The 20,515-nt window shown below is 28.5% G+C and overlaps 1 protein-coding gene across 7 annotated transcripts in view; it reads left to right on the top strand.

Moving 5' to 3' along the window:
• The window catches only part of LOC130668737 (potassium voltage-gated channel subfamily KQT member 5), a 54,315-nt gene that overhangs the window by 30,494 nt on the left and 3,306 nt on the right, over positions 1-20,515 (top strand). For 5 of the 7 annotated variants that reach the window (XM_057471165.1, XM_057471161.1, XM_057471166.1 and 2 more), the window contains 5 exons: positions 1,505-1,683; positions 1,839-1,982; positions 2,048-2,118; positions 13,614-13,741; positions 19,764-19,860. In XM_057471165.1, coding sequence (XP_057327148.1) covers positions 1,505-1,683; positions 1,839-1,982; positions 2,048-2,118; positions 13,614-13,741; positions 19,764-19,860 — 619 coding nt within the window. Of the gene's footprint in view, positions 1-1,504; positions 1,684-1,838; positions 1,983-2,047; positions 2,119-5,631; positions 5,760-13,613; positions 13,742-19,763; positions 19,861-20,515 lie in introns of all 7 variants that reach the window. The other 2 variants (XM_057471162.1, XM_057471163.1) reach the window with 2 other exon arrangements.

The raw sequence follows: 20,515 nt of genomic DNA, 5'->3' as shown, positions 1-20,515 counted from the left end.
TGAAAAATTTAATTTTAATCTAATAATGGACCGAATCACATCACACCGATAATTTGATTCTGTGTAGACCATAGGCATCTTTGTGGATCTCTCGTGGCAAGTTTGGCTTCTTGTACCGCATTGCTTCGAGTCCTCGTCTCTATATACTAAAGTGTTTCGATGTAAAACAAAGATGCAAGTATATAGTTAAGGTATGAGGGACCAGTCTGGAGCAAAGGCGGAACTTGCCATCATTGCATAGGCATAAGATGTCGGGTCACTATATTTATATATCAATAAAAGGTTGTTCTATAAACCAAATATTGTCCTTAAGCATACTTAAAAAAAATAGATTAATTAAATTTTCACTTATTCAAGCAGAAGTTGATTCGGTCACTGTTAAACTAGTAGTGTTAAAAATGAATTAGTGAAATTTAACGAATTAAATAAATAATTTTGATTTACACTGATTAGAGAGAGTTCTACATTATAAAAAGTCTGTGAAAATTACAACTAAATGATATGGCATTGTACTTACGATTTAACAGCACCGTGGATTGAGCGGTTGCTCATTGGTTTTTCAAGGTTCAATCTTCGAGACCCACTGAATTATAAAAAAAAAAGAATTTTTTTATTTTGCTAACATTAAAAGTGGATTTTTGTTATAACATCCGTGTAAAAAACTCGTGTTAAAAAAAATTCGTTCCAAAAAGATTCCAAAAAAGTTCCGCATGTGGAACTTCTAAATATGAGACAGATTAGAACTTCGAATAGAACTTTTTTGGAACGTAAGTAACTTTAATAGTAAAAAAAAAATTTTATGAGCGAATTTAGAGTCAAAAAAAGACCTACTTGGAAATTTTTTAGAATTTTATATGGACATTCCAAAAAAGTTCCAAAATTACCACTTTTAACTTTTTTATGGACTAAAAAAGGCGTTCCAAAAACTTTCCAAAATCACTTCTTTTGCATTTTTTGTAGACTAAAGACGTTCTAGAAACATGCCAAAATAGTTCAAAAGTCACTACTTTTGAATTTTTCATAGAACTAAAAAAAACATCCATAAAAAATTCCGAAAAAGTTCCAAGAACGTCTTTTTTTGACTCTAAATTTGCTCATAAAAACTTTTTTTTTACCATCAAAATAACTAACGTTCCAAAAAAATCCCATTCGGAGTTCTAATCTGTCTCATGTTTAGAAGTTCTACATGCGGAACTTTTTTTGAATCTTTTTGGAACGAATTTTTTTTCACTGATAATACTAATTAGTATTATCAGTAAATTTCACAGGTTCAACCAGCAATTTTAATTCATTAAATCATCCAGTGAATTTTACTGATTCCTTAGAAAGAAAAACATTTTTGGTCATAATTATCAAAAATCGCATATAAAACAATTGTTTTACACTAATTTATACACTACTTTAGCATGTACATCGATGTGTAAAATAAGCTACACACATCTATATTAAAAGTAACAAAAATACATATTTATTTATCTAATTCTATTTATTTTTTTTTTTTCAGTCGCTTATCTTCCAGTTTCAAACACAATGCATCATTTGTCAGTCGACTACCAACGATTCGTCGTCATAAAAGTACATCACTTCATAGTCCAAGTACTCATAAGTTAGCTCATCATAACTATCAACGTAATACAAACTCGCGCACATTTACTGATCTCATAGTATCTACTGAAAATTTGGGTTAGTCAATTTTTTAAATAGATAATTAATATCTATAATCTATAAAAAAAAATATAAATATTGGCACAGTTATACTTCATTTTATCATTGCACGTCAACAGTTAATTTTGATTTGCATTGATAAATTGAATAAATATACGCTTGTCATGATGTAGGTCCGTTAATGTTGATAGGATTAAATAACAACCATGGAATTATATGTAATGACGGCAACGAAACTATGTCCGGAAAAAATCTTAATGCAAGTTATTCAGAGGACTCAGTAGCTGAAACAGCATTATCGAAAAAAAATTCGGATGGTACGTATAATTATATTTAATCTAGACATCATCGATTGTCAATTATCACGAGATTGGATCTGTAGATGAAGAAGATGAGCCACGATGTGTCCATTTGACCAAACAACACAAGACAGCAATTCGAGCCATTCGAAAGGTGAGTTAATTAAATCAATATACTTTAATAATTTTAATATTATATATAAATTATATTTTTTATTGAATTTTTTAATAATATTTACAAATAGGTTTTCTTATATATTTTTTATTTGTATATAATTTAGGTTATTTGTATAAAATATTACGGATTTGAATTTTATTTTTTTTTTATTGTAATTTTTTGCCATTTTACGATAACGAGTTTGCGGAACGAAAAAAAAAAAATTTTATTTGAGGGCAATTTATAAAGATAACAATCTTTTTTTCTAACTTTGATAGTTCGTGGTAAACGATGATTCACTTCCTTATTTTATTTATTTATTTTTTATAACAACACAATAATAAATTGGCAGCTATTTTAACGAGTGTATGTATTGACTTCTTTACAATGGGCAAGAAGCCAGAGTTAAATAAAATATAGAGATTGGAAAACACGTATCTCTATTGTTGATAGCTATTGTATTGTCAGTTTGAATGGAAAAAAGTCTTAAATGAAAGAAAAATTTTGACAGAAAAATAGACGTGCAGGGTAACAAAAAAAAATAAATATATTATTATATATATACTACTTGGATTAATCTGTAAAAAGTACGCTGAGAGCGAACGAATGGTTGTACACTAAATAATGGGGTTTGATAATAATCTATATTATTAAGAGAATAAGGAAAATTTTGTTCCCGCCATATCTATATGATAAAATGAGTTAATGTTATTGAAATTGGTATCATTAGATAAGTCTTGACTTGAATTTGTGCCTTTTCATAGTTTAAACTCTTTTTAATTGCCAAGTATTGAGATAAATAGATTTATCTATATCATTCGAATTACATTTAAATTACGCGAGAAAAAAGACGATCGTATTTATTTTCTGTAAATAAATGTCACTAAATATGACTGAATACACGGAAAAAAGAAAACAGGAATATTTTTTTTCAAATAGTAACGCAGCGCTTCATAAACGAAACTGCATGTAAAAGTTACAGTTTGGCGCCGCCGCGCAGTAAGTTTTACATTTTAAGTATGAAATATTACAGTTTGAAAATGTATTAAGTTTACTTTCTCACACTGTAATATTTGATGAAAATTATCAAAGTATCATTCGATAAGCCTTAAAACTTACATTTTTTCTCAGCAAGTTTTACGTTAAAATTTTTATATCTTGTTTCTCAAAATGACGATATTGCTACTATAAGCTGTAAATTTTACATTTTCAGTTAGTAATATTTGTGTGTATTCTTTTCAATAATCTAGTTTAAATAGTGAAAGAACCCACTACGAAACGTAATTTTTTTTTTTTTTTCATTTCGAGAAAATAATTCAAGCAAACATTAATATTATATATTAAAGTCATGATGTATTATAGGATATACTATAGTACAATTCAAATGGGTACTTGTAGCTCTGTCAAATGATAAAAGAGTACTCGACCAAAGTCATCATTTTTTCATTTTTAAATCTCTTTATTTGTCAGCTTAATGATTAACATACAAGTTTTACATTTGAGATTGCATATTAGTGCTCCCAATTATGAAAATTTTACACTTTGAGTTTATTTATCATGGTATATAATTTATACGTATAATTGTACTATTTTGTTTTATATGAAGTTGAAGGAAAAAGTTGAATAAACCTTATTAGAATTTAAACCTTATTAGAATTTTCGACCAAAGTCGTACTGAAATTAGGAATTTAACAATTCTAGAATATCTTTCTTACCAGGGACACTACAAGTGGTAGGCGCGATCTCTTGGCCGGCACCGAACTACTCCCGCTGCTGCTGCCTAGCACCGGTGACTTTCCCCTTCTCCATATCGATCTTTTCTCCCAAGAAATTTTTTCTCTTGGGCTTAAGCAACTTTTGTTATCTTGGTCGGAGAATACAAAAATATTTGCGTGAAAAAAATAGTACTTGTTCCGAGAAATTTTATTTTCTTTAATCAAAAAATGCAATATTGCTACAAAAAAATAATATATCTTGTTCAAAAAAAAATATCTCTTACTTTAAGAAATATAAACTCTCGAAACAAATGAAAATTTTTTTATTTAAGCGTAAAAATATGTTGACGTGAGAAAAAAAATTTTGATTCAAGATAAAAATTTGAAGATAATTGTTTACTTGGTGCCAGTAAATTTTTATTTTCCGAATCGATCAAAAATAATTTCTTGAATCAAGAATATTTTTACATATTCTCGCATATACTATTTCAAAAATATTTACTGACAATTGAATAGGATTAGTATTTTCGTACATTCAGCTAGTTGCCGTGATACGGTCTAAAATTTCGATATCTAAAATGTAAAACTTACAAATTCAAATGCAAGTGATTTCATGGAATTGAAACACAAATTTTCAATTTTCAACCTTTAATGAATGGTTGTCAAACTGCAAAAGTTAAAAAAGTAAATTTTTAATTTTATGAAACTTATTAACGATATTTTACAATGGAGCTTTACTATTTTTACATTTTAAATAGTAAAAATTCGTGATTGGTAAGGCATTGATGATACTTGATTTAGAAATTTTAAAAATTACAGTGTGAGATGTAGTAGTTCCATTTTTTACATTAAGGTTCATAATTAAATGCCCGCACTGTAAATCTTCTCGAACCAATAAATTTTCTTATTTGATACTTTAATTTTTACACAACGGCTAAACTGTAATTTTTACAGTTTTAAAGAGGAATAAATGATTTTTAAAGAAAAGAACTTTATGTGAGCAAAAAGTAATAATTATCTTACATTTCGTTGTGTTTGATTTACATTTTCAAACTGTAAATATTACTGCTTAATTTGGAACTAATTTTTTACTGGATAAAAAGTTTAAAAATTACAGTATACATTTAAACTTTTGTAATTTTTAATATGGCGGGCTTGTTTTTACATTTTATTCTGTAACTATATTCTAGTTTTCTTTTTTCCGTGTGTCACTAAATATATTGCTATATTATTTATATCGCCTTACTTATTCCAAAATGACAGATTCGTATACTCCCTTTTGGTTTTAAGAAGCTTCATAAAGTCAAAAAAGTGTGCATAGAAAAAAAAAGGATTCGCTGACACAAAAAATCTTTACTCGCCTAAAGAAAATTTTTACTTACCCCAAGAAATTTTTTGCATTGTGAATTGAAAACAAAAATTTATTTAGAACTAGAAAAAATTAGTTGGTGCAAGGAATTATTTCTTGACCAAAAAAATCTTTTCTCGCCCCAAGACAATTTTTGTATTTAATTGATAATGCATAAAATTTCTTGGTGCGAATTAAAATTTTTTGCGGAAGGAAATCTTTTTTTTCTGCGTATTTTATGAATTTAATAGTGATATTTAGGCAGTCGTAGTGACTGTAGGTTGCTCGTAAGAATGAAGGAAATAAAAAAAATGCAAGTTACCGATAAATCAAAAGATGTATTATTTAAATTTAATTATAGTTGTAACAAGATTTAAATGTTGCAAGCTTATAATTATCGGTTTATTTTATAAAATTTGACTGATTGCATATGATTATCGGTATCAGATAAAATTCTTGGTGGCGAGACGAAAATTCAAAGAGGCTCTGAAGCCATATGATGTTAAAGATGTGATTGAGCAGTACAGTGCAGGCCACGTCGACCTCATCAGCCGCGTTAAAAATATTCAAAATAGGTATCCCAAATGTGATGATGTCTATTCGTTCGCTGTTGGTAGTGATGTTGTTCAAATTTTAAATATTACTTATTATATATTTTTAAATATTTGTTTTTACATTTTAATTAAATGTGCTAATATGGACAAAATTACAATAATTCTTACAATTTAAAAGTCATTTTTTATTCTATTGGACTATTAAATTTTTCTTGATTTAAATATTTAAAAAAAAAAACGAAGTTATGACATCTCGATGACAGTTGATATTTTTCTTCACAAATGTGTTCCATTTTACTCTAATTTCTATTAATACATTTTTTAGTACATTTATAATTGAAAAATGATTGTGATAACAATACATAGCAAATAGATTATATAAATATATTTGTTTCGTATGAAAAAAAAAATAAAATAAATATACACTGCAAAAAATTGGGATTGAATACGGACTTAATTTTAATCTGAATTCACTCCGCCACTCGGAGTTCCGGAGTTAGAAAAAAAAAATCACTCCGTACGTAGGAGTGAATAATAGGGATTTTTTTTTTTTTAGCAGAGTCATTTCAGAGTGACGCGGATTTTATTTAAATCCGCATTCACTCCGGTCCGGAGTTTATGTTTAACACTTAAATAAATTTATATTTAATATAGAAATGACTATTTTGTATAAAAATAATAATTATTTTAATGAATAATTGATTCAGGCATTAGTAATTAAACATAATATATTATTTTTTTAATTTATAAAACGTTATAGCAACTCACTGAGTTATATTTTCATATAATACATAGTGAAAACGTTAAATTATTTAATAGTTATAGTGACATAGCTTTTATAGGAATATTTTATGTTTCGGTACAATAAAAAATGTAATTTCGTGTGATATGGTTGATGTAAGTCTTATGACAGTTTGTGGCGCAGTGAAACTATCGTAATGACGAAAATGAAAAATCTATTTCTTTAACTTCATAAGCGTGAGTTTTCATAATCAGCTACTTGTAATTTTTTTTTTAATTATTCGGCGTGAATATATGTAAGGGGAGCTCGTAATTATTTTCTTACTCGATATAAATGTCAAAAGATGAAAGCCCTGACCTTACTATGTATTAGTAATTTACTCCGCGAGTTTTTACTACGATTTCATTTCGCAGAATTTTTTAATAATTAATACTTTCCAAAACTCCCCTTTGAAGTGAATTTCACTCTGAAGGAGTGAGGGTAAATAAAAAAATTATCCACTCCGAATTCACTACGCGATCACTCCGCAAGTTTTTTACAGTGTAATAATATTAAATAACGTTAATTTAAAATTAAATAATTTAAAAATATAATAGAGTCCATATTCGTATATTTTAATGTACATAAGTAATTTTTTATTTAAATCTCTTTTCAACACTAAAAATATTATTACTATAATTATACACTTTTTTATATTTTTAAATTTTATTCATGTGCATTTGTTATTGGTATTTCTTCTTACTCACAATATTCACTTAAATTTGATACTGAATAAACTATATATTATTCTGACAATAAGTAGCAAATCTCTTATTTATTTTATAGAAAATATAATATACAATTTTATAAAAGCACATGTTTTTTATTACATTCACTTCTACTTTGCGATAAATTTTGATCTTTCTTTCCATTCGTCATTTCTGCACTGTTACTTGTGTTTTCGATCTAAATAGATATTATAAATCTAGATAAATAAATAAATGACTGAATAATAATTATTTAAATGAATAAATGTTCATTGAGCATGTTAGTAATTATTCGCCTTCTCTTAAATTAATTAATTAAAATTTTTTTATTAAAAAAAAGTTTTTGTAACGTATTCTACATTTTTTAATTACCAGATAAAAAAAATTTTCATTACTAATAATTGACGTTGAAAAAAACCCTGGAAATATACGTTATATTGTATACAATACGTATATATATATACCATATGTATTATAAAAATTTGTTAATTTGATACGTTTTAAGAATCCATTCCAAAAATCAGCTCAACAAAAGAAATTTTTAGCGGTCGCTCACGAATATTGAAAGTTCCATAAATGGTCAAAATTCCGATTTCTATTAGTGGGTTCCTTGATGGTTTTCACAGATCACTATAAGTTATGATTTTATTCTGTATAACTTATACATGAATAAAATCATAACTCATAGTCATGCATAATGTGAATAATGCCCTATATTTTCAGAGCAATACGGGTATCTGATGCTGATATTCAAAAACATTAAAAAAATTGAATAAACGATTTGAATCTGTGAAAACAATCAAGGACACTCGAATCAACCATTCTTTTACACCTATCAACGACAATTCTTTAGAAGTAAGAGTGACTTCTTTTGAAAAAGAATGTAAAGTAGTTAAACTGAATTTATAAATAAAAATTTTTCAAATTTTCTACAATAGTCATTTCCTTTGTATTTTTTCGTACTTTTACGTAACATTAGAACATAAAATTTCAATAACTATTGAATATGTACCTGAAATTATTTCTATCTAATTAAATAATCATTATTTTATGTGCTAAGTTGGTGACTATTAAGGAATTCCTTATCAGGTTCAATGCAATTTTGACAATATTAAAAAATTTATACCTCAAATACAAGCTCGATTCCCTAGTTCAAATTTTCAGGGTTTCTTGGGGACAGAAAGCAACTTTCCTGAAAGTTTGAAACAAATCGAAGTTCACAGAAAAAAGTTTTAGCTATTTAAAAACAGCGATTTTTTTAAATTTGATTGGTTTTAAATAGCTATAACTTTACAAAACCGGAGCAATTAAGCAAAAGCTGGGTAGATTTCATCAATATATACCTCGACAAATGATATTAGCTGCTGGTCGACTCTCAACTTCAAATAAAGTACGTATAATAGTGTTTTATAAGTAGGTAAAATTTAACCAAAACAGTTGTTTAGTTGGAAGTTATTAGCTAAGCCCGATATAAGTTTAGGCCTAATATCTATTTTTTCATAAAAGTAGAAGTCTTACTGAGAAGAATGCCGCTGGACAGGAGTCTTTAAGTTATATACAAGCTGAGATACAAATATTTGAAAATTAGTGACAAATCGACTTTTTTAAAAATTCAAAAAATTCTCCAGCGGCCGGATTTGCACATATCGGGCTCAAATTCAGGATCGTCTCCTTATTAGGTGTACTTTCGAGGAAAAAATCAGCATCAAAATCGCCGACCCTAGTGCGCACACTTTCGTCGAGAATTAATGGATCTCCCCACCTATATATAGCTTTATACATAATTCGCGACATAATGTATTGGTCAGACATGATCAGATCAAATTATATATAAGTATATATAATTTCATATACAATCATACATAATTATATATAATTAGGCAAAATAATTTTTCACAGTTGTGTATTGTCTAAGCAAACGATTCCATTTATTCGGCGCGAAAAATAAAACTCCTGATTTCATCTTTTTCATTTCAGTACTTGGAGAAAAATTTATTATAATGAGTGATGGAAGAAAGCAACTTAGTGGAGCTGAGTATAAAAAGAAAGCCAAAATAAAAAAATATGAACAAGAACAGGTTATTCAAAAAACGATAAAAATTGATTATTTTTATCAAAGTGAAAGCAGAGTCGAAAGTTCAAAAACTTCAACAACGTGCACTGGGACAACTAAATCTGGGAACGAAGAAATAAATTTGGACTACGCAATACAACAGTCATCGTTTGAAAAATCCACATTATGGAAAATTGATAATTACGTTCCTGACGAAGAGAAACCACGAGTAAGTGGTAAGAGTCTCGAGCTTGAAGATGCACCTCACTCGTTGAAAAATAATCAAGAGCAAACACCAGTGAATCTATACCCTGGTGGAAATTTTTAGAAATTTTCTCTGAAAAACTCAGTTCCAAAGTTCTAGAAACTTTTTCAAAGTTCTGAAGACTTTTTCAGAGAAAATTCCCAAAAATTTCCACCAGGGTAAATAAAGATCCAGCGTTATGGAAAGTAAATGATGCCTTAAGGGAAGTTATCGCGAGATGTGGCTTCAACTAGAACAAGTGTTGTGACTTCTCTAAAAGTGAAAAACTCTATTCTGATCAATGTCGTTTCTTACCAATAAGTATTTAAAAAAAAAATGAAGAACTATGAAGTGAGGGATCGAAGTTGGCTGGCTTATTCTGAGAGTAAAAACTCCGCATATTGTGGACCGTGTTTGGCTTTTGGCCCATCGGAGAATACAACTCAATTTGATAATGAAGGATTTAATGATTGGAAGAATACAGAAAACCGAGTAGCTCAGCATGAAAACTCTGCGCGTCATAAATCTAGTATTCTTGCTATGAAAAGTAGAAGTGCAAACGAGGGTCGAGTTGATAATTTACTATGCACCCAAATAGATGAAGAAGTATCGGAGAAACGTTCTAAGACGGGTTGTTGCGGTAGTAAAGCGACTATGTTCAAAAGGCCTCGCTTTTAGAGGAAAAAACGATAAGTTCGGTGATCCGCACAACGGAAATTATTTTATGATATTGGAACTGTTAGCCGAGTTCGATCCGTTTTTAGCAAGCCATATTAACCGATTTGGAAATCAAGGATCTGGAACTACCAGTTACTTATCAAAGACCGTTTGCGATGAGTTTATTCACTTGATGGGTGATAAAGTCTTAAAGAAGATTGGAAAGGAGATAAGGAGGGCAAAATACTTTTCCTTAATCATCGATTCAACCCCAGATATAGCACACGTGGATCAACTCACTCTTGTAATTCGATACGTTTTAGAAACAGGAGAGACATGTGAGAGATTTCTCAAGTTTTTGCCCTCAGTGGGTCATAAAGCTGAAGAAATACGTTCTGCCATCACTTCGGAACTAAAAAACTTAGACATAAATGTAGAAGACTGTTGTGGACAATCATATGACAATACTGCGAATATGTCTGGTGTATATAATGGCGTGCAAGCTAAAATCCAAAGCCAAGCACCGTTTGCTTTTTTCGTTCCTTGCCCTGCCCACTCTTTGAACTTAGTGGCAACTGCAACTGCTGAATCCTGCACAGAAGCTTGTCACTTCTTCATGTTGCTGGAAGAAATTTACGTTTTCTTTGTCAATTCAACGCAACGCTGGAAAAAATTAATGGCTGAAATTGGAGACGAAAAGATGTTGAAGAGAGTAAACCTTACACGTTGGTCCGCTAAAGAGGATGCATGTAGGAGTTTGAGAGATTCTTGGCATGAAGTCCTCAAAACTTTGGAAACAATCAAAAGTGATAGTACTGAAAAGCCTGTCACACGAAACGAAGCAGCTGGTATTCTTTTGAAATTAGAAAAATTGGAAACGGCGCTGATGGTTGTTATTTGGGATATTGTTTTGGATAGAATAAAGAATAAGCAAGGTTAATGTTCAAATTCAGCTCTCTACTGTCGATCTGATCACCGTAGCTGATCTTTATGAATCCCTTCATAAGTTTTTGAAGAAAAGGCGATTGAATTAAGCGTATCGGAGCAGTATGCAAAAGACGTGGGGAAAAGACAACCGAAAAGAAAAAGAATGGATGACGAAAAACTGGACGAAGACATCAGAATGATCGCGAGTGATACTTTCCGGGTCAACACTTTTTTTGTTGTCATTGACAGACTTACATCTGAATTAGAACGAAGACAAAAGGCCTACAGCAAGTTTAATGAAAAGTTTTCATTTCTAACCAAAATGAGTGAATTGTCATCAACAACCCTTACAGAAAAAGCCCTCTCCTTGGCAAGATTGTATTCTAATGATTTAGAGACTGATGTAACTCAAGAATGTACACAGATACAAAGCCATATTTCATCAGAAAGAACTTTGGTAAAACCAAAAACCGAAAACAAAGTTTGCAAAATGTCTATCCTAACTTGAATATAGCTCTTTGCATGACATTATGTACTCCAGCGACAAATTGTTCCGGTGAAAGAAGTTTTTCTTGTCTAAAAAGAGTCAAAAATTATCTAAGGCCATCCCTAAGTCAAGAAAAATTAAATGCTTTAGCTCTTTTGTGCATAGAGTCGGAAATAATGAACGCGATGACATACGACGACATCATTGATGATTTCGCCAACGAAAAAGCTCGCAGGAAGTTTTTGTAAAAAACTTTTGTAATTTTATACAATTTTTTTATTTTGTAATCTGTTTGTGAGCAATAAAGATTATTTCAGTTTATCAATTACTGTCATATATTCCTTAATCCAACTATCTATATTTAGTAATCTTATATAATTTATACTTCTACGTTATTACGCTTGACTTCGCTTCTAAAAACACCCGAAAAATTCCCGTTTTTTCTTTACGAAATTATCAGATGATAGTCCGGTTGCGAGGAAAATTATTTTTTGTAGTAATTCTAAACAAAAATATAGAAAAAAACTTTCTTCCTCACAATACAAGGTTTATAATCACTTTAAATACTGGTCTCCAATAAACTACTAATTTTCGATTTTTAGAGGTAAGAGCGGCAAAAATTGAAAAGCCTATACTTAAAAAACGTGTAAATCCGCCACTGATTGTGATCGGTTCGATGGTTTAAGAATTTCCATCCACAATACGTTAAAAAAGTGATCGTTTTCTAAGTTTCCTTTAGAAATTTCATATTTTGACGTTATGATTAAATTCAAAACTCTTTTTACTCTTCATTTCAATGACCTATTTATTTCTATTCGGATTGCGTCCCATTAACAATAATCGTAAATAAAAATTTAAGAGTTTCATGTTTTTTTGAATTATTCTTCATTTTTTGAATTTTTGTAGTGTAAGGCTAGACATAAATTATTCGAGCTCGAAAAATCCGATGCACCAAAGAATATTTTTGAGCTCGAACAGCTCAAAAGTATATTCTTTACAATGCTTTCTTCGAGTTCTTCACCCAACTTCGTTGCTTAAGACTGTCCGATACATTTTTGGTAATACAACAAGATGTATTTTGATAAAAAAACTACAAAAATTAATTCAAAGTAGTAGTTACATATTATGAAGTAATATTCAAAATTCTTTAGTGACGTTTGAAAATTTATATGTTGAGCTGAAATTTTTAGCATAGTATAAATTTTACACCAGATAAAAACTATCATTGCCACGAGAAAGAAAAAATTAAGAAGATAACAAAATCGAAATTTCGATCATTTATGTAATTTTCAAAAATCGTGAGCGATCGCACAAAAATTTTTCATCATGCTGAATTTTGAAGTAGGTTTTTAAAACGTGTTAAACGAAAAATTGAAGAAAATAAAATTGTCGGATTTTTTGAACCACCCTAATATCTATTTATACATATGTTAAATGTATGAATAATTTAAAAATATGATAATGTTGAATTAAATTATTATTATATGTAAATTATCGATTTCAATTTATATTTCTACTTCGTTTTAAGTAATAAAAAATTAACTTAATAAACAATTTGTTTAAAAATAAAAAAAAAGTTCAATGACTTTACATTATCAATACTATATAGCTTCTATTTAAAGTTTTTAAACTAGCATAGAATCTTAACTACTTGGTTTAAAAATTCATTTTCGATTGAACGCAATGTTCGCTCATGAAAGCAATGCATAATATTATATAAATGAACTGTATTGTCTTATGATATGTCATTGTACGGATGTAAAGTTTTTTGGCTTGCCTAGCTTCGGGGTTCTTAAAATTACAATTATAAAAAAAAAAATTCAAATTTACTTATTTTATGTTGCTTATGTTGATACTAATTTTACACCACTTTTTTTGTACATACTTGAAGTAAATATTGAAAAAAAAAATAACTAAACAAATAATATTAAAAAACTAATTTTAAAAAATTAGTAATGCGATTTAAAAAAAAAAATTTACGATATATATTCCACATGGCAATGTGTACTATTATCACAGCTGAAATACTTCGTGGCCCGCAAGAAGTTCAGAGAAGCTCTAAAACCTTACGACGTCAAGGACGTGATTGAACAGTACAGCTCTGGGCACGCGGATCTACTGAATCGCGTGCGAAACCTACAATTCAGGTACTTTTAAATCCGAGAGAGTACCTTAAAAATAAATTTATAAGAATATATTTGAATATTCACATGAATAATTTCTTATGTTGCACTGGGAAAAATGGTTATACTCATGTCAAGAAAAAAAATTTTCAATAAATGTTATTTGCGGTGATTTTAATAAATTAAACCCCGAAAACATTATATATAAAATTCAAACTTTAAATAGATGGAAAAAATATTAAATTTTTTTTTATAATAAACTAATAAAATTTTTGACTTTCTTAGAACATAATTACCGATACCAGACCCTAAAACTTTAAAAATTATTAATCTTTTGCATTAATTTATGACTAAGATACGTTTAAAATTAGATGAGATATCAACTAAAAATTATTGTGTGACAAGGGGTGAAACTAGATGATTTCAGGCCAGAGTGAAGTTCGGCTACCTGAGTCGTAGGCAAGGGTTGACATCGCAACTGCAGTCTGAAATCGTGTTTCATTCCGCGTCATACACCATATTTTTTATGATTATCTGCATTGGAACGTAAAGTTTCAGTATCAGCAGCCGGTCAGAAACAAGTTAATTTAAGACCAATGGTGTGATCAGCTATTAGCGTAAGCGTAAATTACGTTTAAGTACACGGAAAAAAATAAACTTTAAAAATTAGTGTTTGAAATTATAACCCGGAACCCGGGTGTTAATACGGGGAATTTTAACATTCTAAATAATAAATTTTGCAATACTCGTCGTCAATTTTCTAAGTATTAGTTACGATTTTTATGGTTCAAATAACAATTTTTCTTGCATAGACAATAAATTTTCATACTTATCCTGTAATTATTCACGTTTTAATCACAAATGAAAAAATTACTATCATTATATTAATTGTTGTTCTCAGTTTATATAGTTCATTTTTTTTGTCTAGAAAGAATACACGGAAAAAAAAATTAGGTGCTGCAACAGGACAAATCCTGTGAAAGCATCGGGATAAAATCCTGTTGCAGCAACAGGATTTTTTCTGTGGAATAGATAAAATAAGGAACAATTTCACGTACTAATTTTTTTTTGTCAGTATAGTAGTTTCAAAATTTTAAACAAAAAATCAGTTTAGAATAAATTTAAATTATGAAAAAAATTTTAATTTTAAAAGTGGAATTTTTTTCCGAACTTAATTTTTTTTCAAATTTTCAAATTTTTTTATACTGACAAAAAAAAGTTGGTACGAAAAAATTGTTCCTTATTTTATTAATATCACGAAAAATCCTGTTGCTGCAACAGGATTTTATCTCGTTGCTCTTACAGGATGTGTCCCGTTGCTGTAACATGAAAATCCTGTTGCTTCCGTGTAAATATTATTTATCATATATACTCATTTTTATAAAACTTGATTTAAGAGTCAGAACAGTCACTTACAGAAATTATAAATTAGTCATCTGAAATTACTAATAAACGAATGACAAGTTTCAGAGCTGAAATCTAGAATATATAATTGGCTTTCAGCGGGCGAAAAATATTATTTGTTTCTTCCTAAGGGACAAAACAAGTTTGAGTCTGCCTGCTGATTGAAGGCGTTCGCAATTTACGCAAATTCGCTAATATTTGTCTGCGGCATTGGGCTGAAATCGGCTAGTTTTGATTGACTGTACAGGCACTGAAACTTGAAGTTTCGATGCTAGTGTCATGAAAAGAAACTTTCATACCATGAATTTTTTTAATTCTTTTTTTTTTCTAATAAAAATTGATATATTTTAGAATCGTTTTACAACCATTAAAATAAATTTTGTAGAAAAAGTATAATACTTATGGATTTAGCGATAAAACAAACTTAAAAATTGGAGCTAAAAGTATGAAATTCAACCCTAAAACATTCCTCTGAAAAATTTGATTTTTAAAGGAAATTTCTGTTGCAATTGTTACTTTAATGAATAATGTAACATTTAGTTATGTTATCTCAATAAAACTACCAAACAATACTACAAAGCACTTTCAACCCATTAAATTTAAAATAATTCACTTCTGTTGTATTGATGTAATAATTTTTCGTAATGCAACATGACAAAAATATTGATTTATATATACATGTAATTCCACGCCAACTATCCAACTTAAAACTCTCACTCTCTTTGATTTATTTGTGGCGATTATTCTAGTGAAAGAATTATACATTCTTAGATTTTTATTTTTTTGTACTTACATTATCAACAAGTTTCAAATAAAATAAAGTGTGTTATATGTGTGCAAAGTATAAGCAGTCCCCGGTGTAAGCATGATTTACAGCATTACCTTCAGCTTAGATTGCATTAAAATCAGTACTTGTGGGAATCACTGCATTCACTTCACTGTAAAAAATTTTCGGTATGAGTTGACGGTGTGAAATTTTCTTGGTGTGAAATGTCAAGTGGTGTATACATTAGCTCAAATATTGTCCGATAATATAATCTGTAGTTCAAAATTATCATATAATATATAAGTTGTGGCACTAGTATATCATTATTATTATTGATGTAGATGATTTTAAAATATAAACTAAATACCTAGTGTTGAAGTAATCGTCATTTTTTAATAAAGAACTTATACATCTACACTATTGGTGGTGTGAAAGTTCTAATTCACACAATCAAAAATTTAACACAGTGCGTCGTGTAACTTTCACACCGAGAGTGTTGAAAATTTTAACACCAAATCATTCATACCACACCGCGGAATCAAAATTTTTTACAGTGTAATATTAACGAATCTATTCACAATTCGGCAAGGCAGGTTTTTCTCCACTTCCATATCCTACGGTAATCTAAAAAAATTATTGGTGGGTTCGTTACTTTCCAACCCAACAATACTACTACACTGAAAAAAATAATCGCTAGCTGCTAGCGATTTTTAATCGTTAGCTGCAAGCGATTATTTCGCTGGCTGCTAGCGATTTTTTCTTTAGCATGTAGCGATAAAAAATCGCTTGCTGGGAGCGATTTTTTCGCTAACACTTACTTATCTGTTCCTTGTATAAAAAAACGTTAAGTTATATATATATATATATATATATATATATATATATATATATATATATATATATATATATATATATATATATATATATATATATATATATATATATATGTATATTACAAATTATTTAAATGATAAAAACAGTATTTGGTTTATTTTCGAGTTATACCGATGCTTAACTTTTTTTTATACAAGGAACAGATAAGTAAGTGTTAGCGAAATAATCGCTTGCAGTTAACGATTAAAAATCGCTAGCTGCTAAAGAAAAAAATCGCTAACAGCTAGCGATTATTTTTTCAGTGTACAGTTTGTATGTATAGATCTAACACATTATAATAATCATTTCTATACTTGCAAAGATTATTTTTTTTATTGGGTTGGAAATTATATTATAATGAAACTCCAATCGATTGGTGGTCCATGAAATGAGAAAATAAAAAAAATACACTGTTAACAAATTAAATAAATAAATAATATGATGTAGAACCTGTTCTACAGCCCCCTATTTTATCAAGTTTATCTTGTAAAATCTAATAGCAAAGTCACGAAAAAATTTTTCGTAGGTAATTATTTAGATATATGACTTTATTTTTGACCATAAAAAATCGATAGATAATAATTTTCTTAAGTTTTTTTAGTCTTGAAGTTAAAAAATGATCACTCTATACGGGTCGTTCTATATAAATTCAACGACATTGCAACGGTGTCCCTTTTCGATTTTTTTGATTTTTTAATATGTTTTCATACATGTAAAGAGAAGTCTTCAGCTAAATTTTTAGCTCTTAATCTCTACCCCTTCCGGAGTTATCATTTTTGCTTAAAAAGGATATGACTTTGACTATTGTTATGATAATCTCACGTCATGTGGGTCATATTTTTTATTTTCGAAGCTCTCTTTCGAAAAAACATTCAAAATCGAAAACAAAAAATTTTGTAATGCTTTTTCGGCCATTTTTAGTCAAAAAATTAGTTTTTCGTTCAATGAGACACTTGATTCTTTTCAAAAAAATTCACTAAATTCACTAAATGTTGAAAAACAAAATTTTTGAGTCATAACTTAAGATGGGCATCAAATAACTTCTAGTAAAAAAAATTAAAAAACAATTTTTATTCTGTAATTTTAATTTATTTTCTTTCTAAAATCACGTAATTTTTCCAAATAGTCTCAAAATATTATCTCAAAGTAATATCAGATAAGTAATACCGATAATATCGTAGTAGATTTGAGAGTTATAAATCTGAATAATACGATGAAACGGTTGATATCTTTAAATTTTAATTTAAAAAGATACAATTAATTGCAAAGAAAGTACTTAACTTATACATTTTCGTGTAAAATATTATACTTCCCACTGAGAATACTTAGAAAAAAGTAATGTTATGTATTTTGAGACTATCTGAAAATATTCTGTGATCTTAGAAGAAAAATAAATCAAAATAACATTAAAAAAATTGTTTTCTAATTTATTTTACTAAAAATTATTTGATGTTCATCTTGGGTTATGACTCAAAAATTTTGTTTTTCAACATAGAATTTAGTAAATTTTTTTGAAAAAAATTAAAAGTGTCCCATTGAACGAAAAACTAATTTTTTGACTGAAAGTGGCCGAAAAAGCATTAAAAAAATTTTTTGCTTCTGATTTTGAATTTTTTTTCAAACAGAGCGTTAAAAATAAAGCAAATAAATCCCCCATGACATGAGATTATCATAACCTTAGTCAAAGTTATATCCTTTTTAAGCAAATATGATAACTCCGGAAGGGATGGAGATAAAGAGCTAAAAATTTAGCTGAAGACTTCTTTCTACATGTATGAGAACATATTAAAAATTAAAATAATCGACAAGGGTCACCGTCGCAATGTCGTTGAATTTATATGAAATGACCCATATGTTTTCATGACAAATTTCATGACAAAATCATTAAATGATATAGGCGTCAAGATATTGTGCTCTTCCCATAACATAAAATTGATGATCGAGTATACGGATTAAAATCTATTCGCTTAACTGTATAGCAAAGAGTATTTTGTCTTATAATTTATTATTGTTTTTAAAAATAATAATTTATAATAGAAGTTCATATTATTATTTATTTTTACAATTCAAAAATGTGTTTTTTTTTTTACTTACCCTATAAAATGTTTCCATCGTTTTTTCTCATAAAAATAAAATAATGAGATCGAGTAAAATTTTCATTCTTAAAATTTATGAAACTAAAAATTTTTTATCTCTACTGAATTATTTATGGGCGGTAATCGTTTAAATGTTTGTAAAAATTCCCCAAAAATGAGAAAAATTTTGCATAAATCTATATCTTGTAGCGTTTTTTCGTAAAAAAAAAGAAGGTGAGTTTTGTGTTTAGTATAGGTTGGCGTGGAACGTCTCACGTATATTATGAATTTTGCTAAAATTAAAAGTTTTAGAAAAAAAATGTTAATAAAAACTATTAACAATGAAATTCTCTGTTTTGATTGTGATTGATTGAGAAATTATATAAGTAGAGTATAAAAAAAAAAATTAAATAAAAGTTTTAAAGCAGCAATAACCAGCAGCATAACACCGCTTATTCATATTTTGTCAGTTCTCAACACTCGACTTCATGTTCAATAAGTATAGTTTTATTCTTTCTTTTCTTTCGCATATATTTATTCTTGTTACATTGATAGCATAAAATTGAAAATAAATAAATCTACTTAGTTTATTTTTTTGTGTACGCCGCTATTAGCTCGTTTAATTAAAAAACACAAAAAATATAATATTTGCTAGATTAACTACTTTATAATTTTTATAGCTTCTTTTTTTATATTTTTATTGACTTGAATAAAAATATAACGAATTGATTAATATCAATTTATACATTATCACAATTATTTTGCACGTAGAAAACAAAAAAAAATAGCCAATGCGCTTGCGTGCTTGCTTAAAAATTATTTAAAAGCATTATAGCTTGCAAATTAAAGCAGTTTATTGTTTAAAGTTATAAACAATTACCAACAATGCACTGTTGTGCTTTTTTTGGTTTTTTTTTTTTTTGCTTAGATTAGATCAAATTCTTGGGAGACAGGGTTCAAAAGCAAGAGATGTATATGTATCTAAAATCAGCCTGGCATCCAGGGTGGTAAAAGTAGAAAGACAGGTAAATTTTATTGTAACAAAAAAAAAAACTGTGGTTGCTACAACACCCTAGTAGCAATTTTTATTAAATCTGTAACAAGTTTGAGCAAGTAAAATATATCGAAAAATACTTTATATATATTTAATGTTTTTCAAGATTTTTACTAAGATTGCTACTAAGGTGGAGTAGTTGTAATTGAGGTAACTACCAATTGGAGTGAGAAAATATGCAAACACCAACTTGGAATACCTTTAATCACACGTGTAGTAAAACAGGTGCATTTGAAACTCTGCCACAAGTGGCTCTACTAAAAATAAAACTCTATACCAAGTCAAGCTCTGTTGCAACATGTCTAAAAAATTTCCTCTCCAGTAAAGTATTCATCTTGTTTAAAATTTCTTAATGAAAAAGGCTACCACAATGAAATTTCTACCAAAAAAAAATCACTACCAAGATTAGTAAAAATAAACACTACTATTCAAAATATCTGCCAAACCCTAGTAACACATGTTTGAACAAGATTCTGGTGTAAGTATCTTGAGCATGACCCTTAGCTACTAGTGTCTTTTTCTACGTATATGTCTTTCGCAAGATCGTGTATCAAGAAACCTATGTCAAGATTTGTGTATGTCTTGCTCATGGTATCGTACGCAAAAAGATTAAAGATATCTTGAAC

This window comes from Microplitis mediator, chromosome 5 (genome assembly GCF_029852145.1).
Source record: "Microplitis mediator isolate UGA2020A chromosome 5, iyMicMedi2.1, whole genome shotgun sequence".
Classification (NCBI taxonomy): domain Eukaryota; kingdom Metazoa; phylum Arthropoda; class Insecta; order Hymenoptera; family Braconidae; genus Microplitis; species Microplitis mediator.
The sequence above is the reverse complement of the archived record's forward strand: the minus strand, read 5'-3'. Positions and strand labels throughout refer to the sequence as shown.